We start from the raw sequence: 15096 nt of genomic DNA, 5'->3' as shown, positions 1-15096 counted from the left end.
ACAACAAACCACTAAACTGAGATATAAGCAATAAAGCGTCATCGAATACTTGCGAATTGATTGCCAATGGATTTTGACATTTCTTTTTAATGAAACATTTGGAAGATATGGAGTGGCAAGCAGGGGGAAGCTAGGGGGACAAACGGGTTCACACTGAGTTCCCCCTAGCCGAAAAATTACAGTATATATATAAGTCTAAAATTATTTTTTATGTAAGTAATTGAATTCCCTTGACACAATTCAAGAACTGTTTATATATTTACTTGTGAAAATTTTAAAGCCGCTAGTGATAGCAAGCTCTTAAACTTTCCTATAGAGTAGGGCCAGTTAATTTGGACATGACCTCTTAGTTTTGTTGCAGTACGTCCTTAGCTTTAGAAGTAATGTTCCCATGGAATTGTTGTCGTGAAAAGAAAAGAATCAACACCTCAACAGTATTAAAGATATCATTATTTTCCCTTCATTTCGAGCTTGCTCGTCATCGTGTGCATTGTACAAATGTCTAGGATTGTCACTTTACAAATATATAAACAAGGTGAGAGTTGAAAAAGTTGAAATAAATATGTTTTAAAAAGTAGGTTGATGATTTAAACATTTTTTCAACAATTGGAAAAAAGTTGAAATAAATATTAAAACGGAGTAAATTAAATTACTCTGCAAACTCATGCATGTGACATGATTCAATTGCAGATATATCGTTGTTTTGAAATAAAAAACTCAATTTCCTACATCATATCATGGTAGTATATTATGTAGAATTTTCATTATATAGATGATGCTTGGACCTGTGACATATAGGTTAAATGGAGATAACTTTATCGTTGTTCCAAAGCTCTTTTTCTGTATTATATTATTGATGGCATAATGTTACCATCAAGAGTGTTACGGGACGAATATATCGGATTTCTCCACCTTTAATCAAATATCTTAAATTCGAACCTTGAGAATGACAAAATTCATAAAAAGTTAGTGCTTACTTTTGTAATGAGTCTTCATTGAAAATTCAAAATAATACTCCCTCCGGTCCACAATAAGTGACAAATCATTAAGAAAATATAAAACTCTAGACAAAAATAGTTAGTGTGACTAAACTACCCTTAATTAAATGTGGCAGCATAGTTAATGTGAGGATTAAAAGACTTTTTAGGGATACGTTCATAAGGGTAATTTTGGAAAAACAAATTAAATTTTTTTTTGATTATATAAATGGACATCTATTTTGAAACAAGATAAAAGGATAAATTGATCACTTATTATGGACTGGAGAGAGTATCGAACACCAAATGAGGCAAAAAAAAAAGAAAGAAAAGAAAGTAAGCTATGAGATGGTTAAATTGGTACTTGGTGAGACTATGAGATGTGTGCGAGAAAACAGACCCACCACCCTCACTGTTGACTCTACTCTGCCCAACAATTAATATTTACATTTCAAAAAGGGCAAAATACCATCATTGCGTTGCACTCAACCAGTACATCATCACTCTTACTACAAAGTCCTTTTTCGTTTTCTTTTTTTTTTTGCTTTTCAAAATAAAAACCCTAACCCTAACCCTAACCCTAATATGTACTAATACTCCTTGAATGCTCCTACATTTAAACGTTTCTGTTTTTTTTTTGATTGTGCATTGTCCTTCACTACTTAATGTCTTCAACAACCCCTTCATTGGTGGATTTTGCATAGGCCCTCAATCGTTTTTTTTTTAATATTTATGGTACCCGTGCTAGTTTGTGTGTACCTCGACTAGTTTCACATGATACCTGTTACCTCTCTCAATTAATTTATTATCATAATTTGCTTTGCTTTGTCTTTAACATAAATATTTAACTTTGTATTATATATCTCCTCCGCACGTACGTTTTTAGGGATCTGATCGAAAAGCCGGCTGGCAAGCTATAACATCGTGTATATATATATCTTTCTCGAAAATTATAAAGATCACTTACACAAGTAGTAATTAATTTTAAGGAAAGATGAGTCAAATGAAATCCTTTACGAAAGAGTATCTCCGTGTAACTGTCCCACTCTCTGCCCTGAACTCTAACACATCGAATCTGTGTAATCCCTAAACTTTAGGGTTGTGACATATTTTTGCTTCAATTTTTCTGGATGTCTTTGATGTACTGAGTCTCACGAGTCACGTGTGACCAACCAACTATACAAGCTAATGCAAACTATATATATACATTATAGTTTATTGTGACAGTAAATGCATATATATTTTAACCAAAAAAATGCATATAATATTGGTGTAAAAAAATACTTGCATGGGTTGGCTAGTATTACCAACTATGATCATCGTGATACTTAGTAGATCTAGAGTTGTGACAGTCAGGGGCGGTCGGGCGGATGTAGTGCATTGTCGACGGTTTCAATTGAACCCATAACTTTCGACGCGGAATAAAAATTTATATGTAAAAATTCATTAAAATTACAAAAATAGTAGAAATGAACCCAAAACATTAAATATATAATGGGTTCAATGCTAAAAACTTCAAAAGTTGAACCCGTAGGATTTAATTCTTGGATTCGTCCTCCGGTGACATATTCAAACGAGGTTGGACCTTCTCTCTGCAATCCTTCGGCTGTTGTTACTGACTCAACTGCCCGATAACAAAAGATTACTTGTGTTAAAGTTATGGATTTTTTAAAAATATTTTTTATTACATCAGAGGAGATAAAGAGGAAGGAAAATGTTACGCTACTGATCGACAGGATTTGAACCTTCCATCTAAATTATGGATGTTGGGAAGCTTATCCTCAATCCCGAAGTCATAAATTTAACGTATACTACATACTTAAAAGTATAATTGTTTTGCCAAATTATCAGTGTATTCTAGTACTATAGCCAACAGTCTACTTTATTTTTCAGTGCAACCAGTTATTTGTAGTTATCTTGATAGTATAAAGACTCTTTTATAAGAGCTCATTTGGTTATCGTGATTATGAACATAATCCTTTAAATAAACAAATTGACAAGATTATCTTATGCTTTGAAATTTAGGTGATTTTTTTATTTTTTGGTATAAGTAATACTGGTATAATTTTATACCATATCGAGTGTAGCATAACAGAACTCAAGAATTACCTAAAACATTAAATAAATAAGTAACGACAATGCCAGCCTTTTTCTTATGAACGTTAAGGTTAAAGTTTGAAACAAAACTTTATTCAATTTGAAAGCAAACATATGTTTTAGAATCTTGTACACTATATATATATATATATATATATATATATATATTCAGGAATTATTAGTCTCAATATTACAATCTGTGTATATAATCTCAACATAATTTTACCTTCAAACAAATAATTCCTTGGTGTATAGAAGTCAAACTCAAAAATTGTTACTTCCTCCTTCAAATCTTCGTATAATTTGTTGTTGTTGTTGCTGTTGTTGCTGATCTCTAGGGAAAAACTGATGGTGATAGAGGTGGTGGTTATGGTCTGGCCTCCCACCCCCTCCTCCTCCCATAAAATTGAACCCCAAATTATGCTGGTTGCCAGCTGCCAACAGTCCATAACTGTTCGTACTAGCAATGCCTCCTGTTGAGTAAAATAAATTAAATACATAAAAGTTTGTTACCTTTACTAACTTAAAATTTTAAATTAATAATTAATGGCCACACAATTCATTATCCATTGTTGAAAAATAAAGTCCGCACATGAAGAGGCGTGACACGATGATGTATATTGAAGGAGCAATCCGATGCACTAAGTTCTCGCTATGCGCAAGGTCTGAGGAAGGGCCGGACCACTAGGGTCTATTGTACGAAGTCTTACCCTGTATTTCTATAAGAGATTATTTCCACGGCTCGAACCCGTGAACTCTTGGTCACATCACAACAACTTTACCCGTTACGCTTTGTGCTATGATGTAAATTAAGTAAATAAAATTGTACATGTTTAACAACTTAAGCATTTAGATAAAGAAGTCACACGATACGATTAGATACCTCCTAAGTTCTGGTATTTGGAAAGCTCGGATTTGGCACAGCTAAGGTCAAGTTGGAGCTGTCGAAGCTGATGTTGAAGAAGCGAAATGACGCCAACGCAACCATAGACGGGGTCGCGGAGGCGCATGTCCGCTTCATAAGCGAGAGAGTTGACGGCGTCTTCCCTTTGGTGAGGCTGCAATTCATTGAGCAGCTTTGTCACATTGCTGGCTCCAAATATTTTGTGAACATTTGCAAATTTCTGGGGTTGATCTGGTGGGAAGTAAGGGGCAAACACGCATTCTGGCTGGCATTTTCGACGTAGGAATTTACATGCTGCACAGGGTGAGTAGGATAATAATGAAGATGAAGCCATTCACAAGTATTATAGCTAGTTTGCACAAACAACTTCTCTTCTTTTGTTTCTTTGTTTTCTCTTTACTACCTGGAAATAACAACATAAATAGGATCATTTAGAAGTGAAGTATGAGTGATGCTTTATAAATAAGGCTAAGTACTACTTCATTCATTGCATTTTATATGACGATGTTAGATTGAGCATAGAGTTGAACAAAAGGAAAAAAAAAGATTTTTGAAGCATACGATACACTTAGAACTTATGGTCTTCATCAATTAATTAACATGCCATTACATTTTTTATAGATGACTATAAAAATATGTCATTAAAGATAAAATGAGAAACTTAAAGTCAATGAATTTTGAAATATAAAAAGTTATAACTACTTATTTGGAACAAATCAAAAAAATAATCCTATTAAATAGAACACTGAAATAACAAACAGTTTGAAAGGGAGCTAGCCTTGAAGCAACAGTAAAGTTATTTTCGTCTGACCTATAGATTATAGATTCAAGTCGTGGAAGCAACCACTGATGATTGCATTAGGATATGGTTGTCTACATCACACCCCTTAGATGTGGCCCTTTCCCGAATAATCCGTGAACGCGGGATGCTTTGTACACCAGACTGCCACTAAACTAACTAACAGTTTCACCATTGGAATTAATGATTATATATTTTCTCATAAATTTTGTGAAGAATTGGAAGAAAGCTTTATAAGTGTATCTGAACATCCTAAAGAGCTTTTATTTGGAATCTTGTTATAACCCTTTTCTCTCATATTTCTAACTTTTCTCTATGTTTATCATCTATTTCCGAAAGAGAAAAAATGAAATGTACAAACAAAGAAAGGAAAATAATATACCTCTTTTTTTTCCTTATCCCTTTCACGATCTGGCTGCTGCCATTTAACCAAAGGAAAGAGAAAGTATCCCTACAAAAACCTAATACTGTATTTATCATATGACTGAAAAAGACGAGGGGTTGAAGAAGAAAGGAGCAGCAGAAATAGAAAGTTCAGGACTAAAATATACGTCTCTACATTAATATAAAAGCGATTTTCTCCATATAATCTCGAACTCTCTGCTAACCAGAAACCAACCTAAAGTATACATCTAAGAGGTTTAAGTGAAATAAATAAACAAGGGGATTAAGAATGAAAGAAAATATACTCCCTCCCTCCCATTTTAACTGACATTTTAGCTTTTTTCACGCCCATTAAGAGGGGAAAAAAATGCATATTGTAGTTTACTAAGTTATCCCTATTAAATGGGTTTTGAGAATTGAGCAGGATTAAAAAGAGCTATTACTTCATCAATATCAAGTGTATAGTTGGAAACAAATAACAAATTTAATCTTAAATTCCTAAAGTAACAGTTAATTTGAACAAATAATTTTAAGCTAAAGCCACATTTAAAATAGGACGACGGGAATATCATATTATAATACTCATATTAAGAAGGAATTTAGGGTAGTTATTGTGGGGATTATTGGATCCCGTGACGATGTGAAAGTAAGAGCTTCATATTTCTTAAAACCTATTGTCTCACTCATTACGATGTTATATTAGCAAACTAATTAATCAGATATTGCTTGGATTCATTCGTTTACAAGAAACCTCTTGGTCAAAATTTCGATTTTATTAATTATAAACTAAGAAAAACTTGGTAAAATGAATTAAAAAAAGAATGAGAAGGAAAGTTTTATACCTCAAGTTTCCGTGCCAATGTTCTCGAACTCTTCGGTCAAACCTTTCTTTTCCCTGCCCAAATTATTTTCTTTTTTTAACTTTCAGCGCATATTTATATTTTGACTCGATTATTGCGATGGACAGCTGAAAGTCAAGCTTGGATCTCGTGGAGTAAAATCTATCTTTTCGTTGAGTATAATATTTGAGTTTCCTTTTTGCTGAAAGAGAGAGTTCAACTTTTTGTATAGTTTGTATGTAGTGAATAGAGCTAGATGAAGTAACCCTATTTGGTAGCTAGACAGAAGAGGGGGGGAAGGGATAAATAATAATCTGCACGAGAAATTAAGGGTATTCTTTGAAAAGGAATATAATAAAATGGCAATCTTTAAGCTTCCATTTTTAAGGCCAAAAAAAGCTGAATGCATATAGTAGTAGAAGTAAGAAGCTAAGGGGCAGGAGACAAGCATATAAAGAAGGTGGACAATAAAGCCAAACGGAAGAAGATGTTACTGCTATTTTGGCCTTTTCCTTCATAGGGTGGGTGGGTAGATCAGATAATATAAAAGTATTTTACTATCATCATTTTAATTCATTTCAAATTGTATTTGAAGTTTGGAGTACGAAAGTCAAACTTTTTAGTTTTTATTGTAAATTCGAAAATAGAATCTTTATATTTTTAAAAATTAAATTTATATATTTTAAAACTATATAAAAAACAAAAATATTATAAGAGTCGAAATCCCGCTTTAACATGTTAAATTACGTTCATAGAGTCAAAATTTTCAGATTCAATTCCAGAATAATTGAACTTTATGAGTTCGAGCTAATTCTATCACAACTCATTTGATTTATTAGGTACAAAATCAATAATTTATACTTTTATTTAGTGAACTTTTGACAAGAGTGGGTTGCTCTAGTGGTAAGCACCCTCCACTTCCAACCAAGAGGTTATGAGTTCGAGTCACTCCCAGAGCAAGGTGAGGAGTTCTTGGAGGGAGGGAGTTGAGGGTCTATCGGAAACAGCCTCATTTAGTGAACTTTTAACACAAATTCAGACTTCGAGCCGAGCTAACGGGTTCAAATGAGGTTATCTACTTCCGTCTTTGAAGTCAATGTATATAAAGTTAAATCTGAAAAAAACCAATAGGGAGGTACTAGAAATGAAGGGGAGAGGAGGTGGAATAGTGTAGGGGCCAGAGGCAGATCTAACCTTAAGCATATAGGTTAGCTTTTCATATATTGTATTTGTATTAAATATTTATAAATATTTAACTGTAAACTCTATTATTATTATATTATTATATAATTTGAAATCAATCTAAAAATTCATAAACTTTAGATTCTGAATTCGAGCAAAGTCCGGAAGGGAAGGAATCAGAAATCGCCCAAGAGAAGAGGCTGCGGAGGCGGACGCAAAGTATGGTCAGTGGATTTGGAGGATTCTTTATTTCTGCCTTAGACGGATTGATGTGATATATTTATTGTGAATCTGTTAATTATCAATCAATACGAAGCATTTCAGTTTTTTCTTTCATTTTTCGGTAGAGAAATTATGATTATACTACAAAAAGGATTGAAGTGGGGTAGGGAAATTGAGGCAAATTAAAGATGTCTCGTGACATTGATGTGACCTTTCCTAATTATTCCATTTGTTACACATTCAACTCCCTGTCCCAACGCCCCACATCCTCCTTCTCCATCCCTCCTTTTGTTTTCTAGTGGTTTTTTTTTTGGGGGGGGGGGGGGGGGGGGGGTTTCAAGATGATGCAAAAAAATATTTTTGGTAAAAAATAATTTGTGTTTGATTAATTAATTTGAACAACAATTTTAAAAAGTATTTTTAAGTGTATTTTTTTCAAAAAGTATTTTTTAATGTATTTTTCTTAAAAATATTTTTGGAAAGAAGTTATAGCTTTTGTTTCTATTCAAAAGCAAAGTTTGGTCAAATACTTAACTTTTAAAAAAAAGTGCTTCCGCGAAAAAAAGAACTTTTCAAATAGGCTATTAGACATATCAGTATATTAATGTTGAAAAAGTGTTACTGTTTGACAACTGTTGACAATTGAATTGATCATCTCAAATATCTAATATAACAAGCTAATAAGCAATTAAAGTTGAATTAAGGACCCAATGAACAGCTCGAAGTTAATTCATTACTCAATGAAAGGGAAATTTCTATAGGAATTGCCAAACATTCTATCTCAGTTTATACAATTGTAGTCCTACATATATATACACAGGGACAAGTATTTCATGCACTACCTAAATTTTAACAAGACTCATAAAAATATCCCATAACATAACAAAAAGAATAAATATAAATCTCTTTCATATTTGGTTAATCCTATTTTTGATGGCAAATGTTTTGAAGTTCTATAAATTTAAAATGCTTCCGCCCCACTTCATAACATCATCATAATGTAATCAATAAGAGTCTTGTTTCGGATGAGATTTATTATTTCCATATTTTTGTATCTTAGTACATTAGTAAATTGCTCATATGTAGATCAATAGACCAAACCATATTAAAATATTTTCTTTTGATATATTTTTCTTTTGTCATCTAATTTATTACTATGCAAAATCAAGTACAATAGCTTTTCATTCTATATCTCATTCATCCCTCAAAAGGCAGATGATGGGCCAAACCCATTTTTTGTTGTGCTTCGGACTATATGTTGGACTAGACTGATAGCCCATTGAAAAGTTGCCAAGATTGGGCTGCCGAATTCGGTTTCTGGAGCTTGCTTCTTGACAGGACTCGTGTTCAATTGTTTGAGGAAATAACGCATAATGTCTATCAAGGCAAAAATAATTATCCGGTATTGTCCACTTAAAAATTAATTACAATCTCTACCTATACAGCACAAACTTATTATGGAACTATTCAATTTTCTATTTCCCCTTTAATTTGCTTTACCCCATGTGAGGGGCATGTGGAAAATGCAAAACTATTCCTCTTTTTGTTTTATTTTATGACTTGAATCACATTACTTTTGACTATCTTTCCGTCTATGATATGTACTTTGACGGTAGAAATATATATTAATAATTATTTAAAAAATAAAAATAAAAATAAAATAGGATATTCACAGTGAGAAAAATGGACAAGAGGAATAAGTTGATCGGAGAAACTCCCGCCGTGCATACTACAATTTCAAAAGGTTTGTCCTGAATTTTTGTCCAATTATTATCCATATTTTCAATAAATAAATAATATTATTTATTAACATTAATAATATTTATTAATATTAATGGAATTCCATGGAAGTATTATTCATTGCATAAGCTCTCATTGAGTTAATTAGATTATGTGACAACTGATATCATTTCAATTTAATAATTAAATTTTTAAAAAAAATTAAACTCTTTGCGTACAATTGTATACCATGTTGATATAGCTATATACTATACTGGTATCATAAGTTAGTTGGAACATTTTTTGGTTGTATTAGCTACATTTAATTGGTACATTATTTGATTTTTCTTTAGTAATAGTAGAATAGTACAATATCTTGAATATTTTTAATTTTCCTTTATGCATGTGTATTATGTAATCATTTTGATTTTTTATGCGTTTGTTTTATATAATAGTATTATAATACAATATCTTGAAATACATTCTTATATTAATATGTGGTACACTATTTTTTGATTTTTCTCTTTATGCATGTGTATTATGTAATAGTAGTATAGTCATATATAATTTTCTGAAATTAATTAATAGAACTGTATACCCTATTGGTATAATTATATGTCATATTCGTATCCTATGGTAGTTGGAATATTTTTTGGTTGTTTTAGCTGCATTTTTAAGTGAATTCTATTCTGAAATGATTTATATGATCATGTTTTGTTGTGTTGGATTTTCTTTTACCTATGGACATAGATTTTATGTATTATGTAATAGTTTTTATAGTTACATGCAGTTGTTGGAATGACCCCGTACAACTATATACCCTATTAGTATAGTTATATACTATATTGGTATCATATGCTAGTTGAATCATTTTTTGGTTGTATTAGCTGTATTTAATTGGTACACTATTTAATTTTCTTTTAATAATAGTAATATAGTACAATATCTTAAAATACTTTATTATATTAATATACGGTAATATAGTTATATGCCATATTGGTATCATATGGTAGTTTAAATATTTTTTTGGTTGTTTTAGCTGCATTTTTAAGTGATTACTATTCTGAAATTATTTATATGAACATGATTTTGCAGTGCTGGAATTTTTTTGTCGATGGACATAAATTATGTGTATTATGTAATAATTTTTTATAGTTATAGGCAATTGTTGGAACGACCCCATACAACTATATACCCTGTTAGTATACGGAATGAGCAAGTTGCTTTGCGAATATTTAGCTTGCAATGCGAGCATGTAATTTTCTCATACTTTTATCACATCCTTTAATATTTTGGTACAGTAGTATAGTCGCAGATAGTTGTAGCAATATTTTAGAGCAATCATATACTCTGTTGGTATACATGTATACCATACTGGTATCATATGGTACTAGACGTCTTTTTTGCTACTTATACTTTTATTGCATTTTCCAATATTTTATTATCATTTCTATTCTAACTAGTATATATGGAGATTTGGTGGCCGTAGATTATGTTTTCTTGCTCCATAACTGATTGTGTTACTGCTAATAGTAGAGTGTGTACTGATATTTATAGGGAATGGGATCAAGATTTGCATGAAAATCACGTGTTGATTATTAGAATCTGATTATGTAATTTAAAGTGCTCAGCAGCAGTCAGTGAATTAGATCAAGTGACAATTGATATTATTTCAGTTTAATAATTGAATTTTAAAAATGAGAAAAAAGACAAAAGGTATATTATACTAGTTATATTTTTTTTTAAAAAGGTGAACAAATATTTACTATATCAGTTGTTTTTTCTTATTGTATAAAAAAAGAATAATAAAAAATAGTAAAAACAGTAAATGAAATTAGATTATGAAGAGAAAAAGAATATAAAAAAAATAAGTTAAATGAAATTAGAAAAGGAAAAAAGAAAAAAAAATAAGAAGAAAAGGAGAAAAACGAAAAGGAGAAAAGAAATAAAAAAAGGAAAAAAAGAAAAGAAGCATAGAAATAAAAAAGGATTGGAGAAAAAAGAAAAAATTTCCCACAAAAAGTATAATTGTTTTGCCAAATTATCAGTGTATTCTAGTACTATAGCCAACAGTCTACTTTATTTTTCAGTGCAACCAGTTATTTGTAGTTATCTTGATAGTATAAAGACTCTTTTATAAGAGCTCATTTGGTTATCGTGATTATGAACATAATCCTTTAAATAAACAAATTGACAAGATTATCTTATGCTTTGAAATTTAGGTGATTTTTTTATTTTTTGGTATAAGTAATACTGGTATAATTTTATACCATATCGAGTGTAGCATAACAGAACTCAAGAATTACCTAAAACATTAAATAAATAAGTAACGACAATGCCAGCCTTTTTCTTATGAACGTTAAGGTTAAAGTTTGAAACAAAACTTTATTCAATTTGAAAGCAAACATATGTTTTAGAATCTTGTACACTATATATATATATATATATATATATATATATATATATATATATATATATATATATATTCAGGAATTATTAGTCTCAATATTACAATCTGTGTATATAATCTCAACATAATTTTACCTTCAAACAAATAATTCCTTGGTGTATAGAAGTCAAACTCAAAAATTGTTACTTCCTCCTTCAAATCTTCGTATAATTTGTTGTTGTTGTTGCTGTTGTTGCTGATCTCTAGGGAAAAACTGATGGTGATAGAGGTGGTGGTTATGGTCTGGCCTCCCACCCCCTCCTCCTCCCATAAAATTGAACCCCAAATTATGCTGGTTGCCAGCTGCCAACAGTCCATAACTGTTCGTACTAGCAATGCCTCCTGTTGAGTAAAATAAATTAAATACATAAAAGTTTGTTACCTTTACTAACTTAAAATTTTAAATTAATAATTAATGGCCACACAATTCATTATCCATTGTTGAAAAATAAAGTCCGCACATGAAGAGGCGTGACACGATGATGTATATTGAAGGAGCAATCCGATGCACTAAGTTCTCGCTATGCGCAAGGTCTGAGGAAGGGCCGGACCACTAGGGTCTATTGTACGAAGTCTTACCCTGTATTTCTATAAGAGATTATTTCCACGGCTCGAACCCGTGAACTCTTGGTCACATCACAACAACTTTACCCGTTACGCTTTGTGCTATGATGTAAATTAAGTAAATAAAATTGTACATGTTTAACAACTTAAGCATTTAGATAAAGAAGTCACACGATACGATTAGATACCTCCTAAGTTCTGGTATTTGGAAAGCTCGGATTTGGCACAGCTAAGGTCAAGTTGGAGCTGTCGAAGCTGATGTTGAAGAAGCGAAATGACGCCAACGCAACCATAGACGGGGTCGCGGAGGCGCATGTCCGCTTCATAAGCGAGAGAGTTGACGGCGTCTTCCCTTTGGTGAGGCTGCAATTCATTGAGCAGCTTTGTCACATTGCTGGCTCCAAATATTTTGTGAACATTTGCAAATTTCTGGGGTTGATCTGGTGGGAAGTAAGGGGCAAACACGCATTCTGGCTGGCATTTTCGACGTAGGAATTTACATGCTGCACAGGGTGAGTAGGATAATAATGAAGATGAAGCCATTCACAAGTATTATAGCTAGTTTGCACAAACAACTTCTCTTCTTTTGTTTCTTTGTTTTCTCTTTACTACCTGGAAATAACAACATAAATAGGATCATTTAGAAGTGAAGTATGAGTGATGCTTTATAAATAAGGCTAAGTACTACTTCATTCATTGCATTTTATATGACGATGTTAGATTGAGCATAGAGTTGAACAAAAGGAAAAAAAAAGATTTTTGAAGCATACGATACACTTAGAACTTATGGTCTTCATCAATTAATTAACATGCCATTACATTTTTTATAGATGACTATAAAAATATGTCATTAAAGATAAAATGAGAAACTTAAAGTCAATGAATTTTGAAATATAAAAAGTTATAACTACTTATTTGGAACAAATCAAAAAAATAATCCTATTAAATAGAACACTGAAATAACAAACAGTTTGAAAGGGAGCTAGCCTTGAAGCAACAGTAAAGTTATTTTCGTCTGACCTATAGATTATAGATTCAAGTCGTGGAAGCAACCACTGATGATTGCATTAGGATATGGTTGTCTACATCACACCCCTTAGATGTGGCCCTTTCCCGAATAATCCGTGAACGCGGGATGCTTTGTACACCAGACTGCCACTAAACTAACTAACAGTTTCACCATTGGAATTAATGATTATATATTTTCTCATAAATTTTGTGAAGAATTGGAAGAAAGCTTTATAAGTGTATCTGAACATCCTAAAGAGCTTTTATTTGGAATCTTGTTATAACCCTTTTCTCTCATATTTCTAACTTTTCTCTATGTTTATCATCTATTTCCGAAAGAGAAAAAATGAAATGTACAAACAAAGAAAGGAAAATAATATACCTCTTTTTTTTCCTTATCCCTTTCACGATCTGGCTGCTGCCATTTAACCAAAGGAAAGAGAAAGTATCCCTACAAAAACCTAATACTGTATTTATCATATGACTGAAAAAGACGAGGGGTTGAAGAAGAAAGGAGCAGCAGAAATAGAAAGTTCAGGACTAAAATATACGTCTCTACATTAATATAAAAGCGATTTTCTCCATATAATCTCGAACTCTCTGCTAACCAGAAACCAACCTAAAGTATACATCTAAGAGGTTTAAGTGAAATAAATAAACAAGGGGATTAAGAATGAAAGAAAATATACTCCCTCCCTCCCATTTTAACTGACATTTTAGCTTTTTTCACGCCCATTAAGAGGGGAAAAAAATGCATATTGTAGTTTACTAAGTTATCCCTATTAAATGGGTTTTGAGAATTGAGCAGGATTAAAAAGAGCTATTACTTCATCAATATCAAGTGTATAGTTGGAAACAAATAACAAATTTAATCTTAAATTCCTAAAGTAACAGTTAATTTGAACAAATAATTTTAAGCTAAAGCCACATTTAAAATAGGACGACGGGAATATCATATTATAATACTCATATTAAGAAGGAATTTAGGGTAGTTATTGTGGGGATTATTGGATCCCGTGACGATGTGAAAGTAAGAGCTTCATATTTCTTAAAACCTATTGTCTCACTCATTACGATGTTATATTAGCAAACTAATTAATCAGATATTGCTTGGATTCATTCGTTTACAAGAAACCTCTTGGTCAAAATTTCGATTTTATTAATTATAAACTAAGAAAAACTTGGTAAAATGAATTAAAAAAAGAATGAGAAGGAAAGTTTTATACCTCAAGTTTCCGTGCCAATGTTCTCGAACTCTTCGGTCAAACCTTTCTTTTCCCTGCCCAAATTATTTTCTTTTTTTAACTTTCAGCGCATATTTATATTTTGACTCGATTATTGCGATGGACAGCTGAAAGTCAAGCTTGGATCTCGTGGAGTAAAATCTATCTTTTCGTTGAGTATAATATTTGAGTTTCCTTTTTGCTGAAAGAGAGAGTTCAACTTTTTGTATAGTTTGTATGTAGTGAATAGAGCTAGATGAAGTAACCCTATTTGGTAGCTAGACAGAAGAGGGGGGGAAGGGATAAATAATAATCTGCACGAGAAATTAAGGGTATTCTTTGAAAAGGAATATAATAAAATGGCAATCTTTAAGCTTCCATTTTTAAGGCCAAAAAAAGCTGAATGCATATAGTAGTAGAAGTAAGAAGCTAAGGGGCAGGAGACAAGCATATAAAGAAGGTGGACAATAAAGCCAAACGGAAGAAGATGTTACTGCTATTTTGGCCTTTTCCTTCATAGGGTGGGTGGGTAGATCAGATAATATAAAAGTATTTTACTATCATCATTTTAATTCATTTCAAATTGTATTTGAAGTTTGGAGTACGAAAGTCAAACTTTTTAGTTTTTATTGTAAATTCGAAAATAGAATCTTTATATTTTTAAAAATTAAATTTATATATTTTAAAACTATATAAAAAACAAAAATATTATAAGAGTCGAAATCCCGC

The 15096-nt window shown here is 31.7% G+C and overlaps 2 protein-coding genes across 6 annotated transcripts; both read right to left on the bottom strand.

Moving 5' to 3' along the window:
- Nucleotides 1–3143: 3143 nt before the first annotated feature.
- LOC142180372 (protein ASYMMETRIC LEAVES 2-like) lies at nucleotides 3144–6432 on the bottom strand. Of its 3 annotated transcripts, none has more exons than XM_075252519.1 (4): nucleotides 6004–6432; nucleotides 5160–5238; nucleotides 3958–4381; nucleotides 3144–3547 (listed from the first exon to the last, which is right to left on the bottom strand). In XM_075252519.1, the coding sequence occupies exons 3-4, from the start codon at nucleotides 4310–4312 to the stop codon at nucleotides 3339–3341; spliced, it is 564 nt and encodes a 187-aa protein (XP_075108620.1). In that variant the 5' UTR covers nucleotides 4313–4381; nucleotides 5160–5238; nucleotides 6004–6432; the 3' UTR covers nucleotides 3144–3338. The 3 variants fall into 3 exon arrangements, with proteins under 3 accessions (XP_075108620.1, XP_075108621.1, XP_075108622.1); XM_075252520.1 differs by having other exon boundaries at nucleotides 5160–5228; XM_075252521.1 differs by lacking the exon at nucleotides 5160–5238.
- A 5181-nt stretch (nucleotides 6433–11613) lies between these two features.
- LOC107773313 (protein ASYMMETRIC LEAVES 2-like) lies at nucleotides 11614–14799 on the bottom strand. Of its 3 annotated transcripts, none has more exons than XM_075252516.1 (4): nucleotides 14371–14799; nucleotides 13527–13605; nucleotides 12325–12748; nucleotides 11614–11914 (listed from the first exon to the last, which is right to left on the bottom strand). In XM_075252516.1, the coding sequence occupies exons 3-4, from the start codon at nucleotides 12677–12679 to the stop codon at nucleotides 11706–11708; spliced, it is 564 nt and encodes a 187-aa protein (XP_075108617.1). In that variant the 5' UTR covers nucleotides 12680–12748; nucleotides 13527–13605; nucleotides 14371–14799; the 3' UTR covers nucleotides 11614–11705. The 3 variants fall into 3 exon arrangements, with proteins under 3 accessions (XP_075108617.1, XP_075108618.1, XP_075108619.1); XM_075252517.1 differs by having other exon boundaries at nucleotides 13527–13595; XM_075252518.1 differs by lacking the exon at nucleotides 13527–13605.
- Between the last annotated feature and the right edge of the window lie 297 nt (nucleotides 14800–15096).

Source organism: Nicotiana tabacum, chromosome 4, assembly GCF_000715075.1.
Source record: "Nicotiana tabacum cultivar K326 chromosome 4, ASM71507v2, whole genome shotgun sequence".
Classification (NCBI taxonomy): domain Eukaryota; kingdom Viridiplantae; phylum Streptophyta; class Magnoliopsida; order Solanales; family Solanaceae; genus Nicotiana; species Nicotiana tabacum.
Note: the sequence above shows the minus strand (reverse complement) of the source record. Positions and strands in the feature narration are given on the sequence as shown.

Bases quoted from the DNA above. Each gene is read 5' to 3' on its own strand.
- LOC142180372 (XM_075252519.1), bottom strand. From the start codon at position 4,312: ATGGCTTCATCTTCATTATTATCCTACTCACCCTGTGCAGCATGTAAA. The intron at 3,548-3,957 runs GTATCTAATCGT...TTTACTCAACAG, and splicing joins CAAATACCAGAACTTAGGAG to GAGGCATTGCTAGTACGAAC.
- LOC107773313 (XM_075252516.1), bottom strand. From the start codon at position 12,679: ATGGCTTCATCTTCATTATTATCCTACTCACCCTGTGCAGCATGTAAA. The intron at 11,915-12,324 runs GTATCTAATCGT...TTTACTCAACAG, and splicing joins CAAATACCAGAACTTAGGAG to GAGGCATTGCTAGTACGAAC.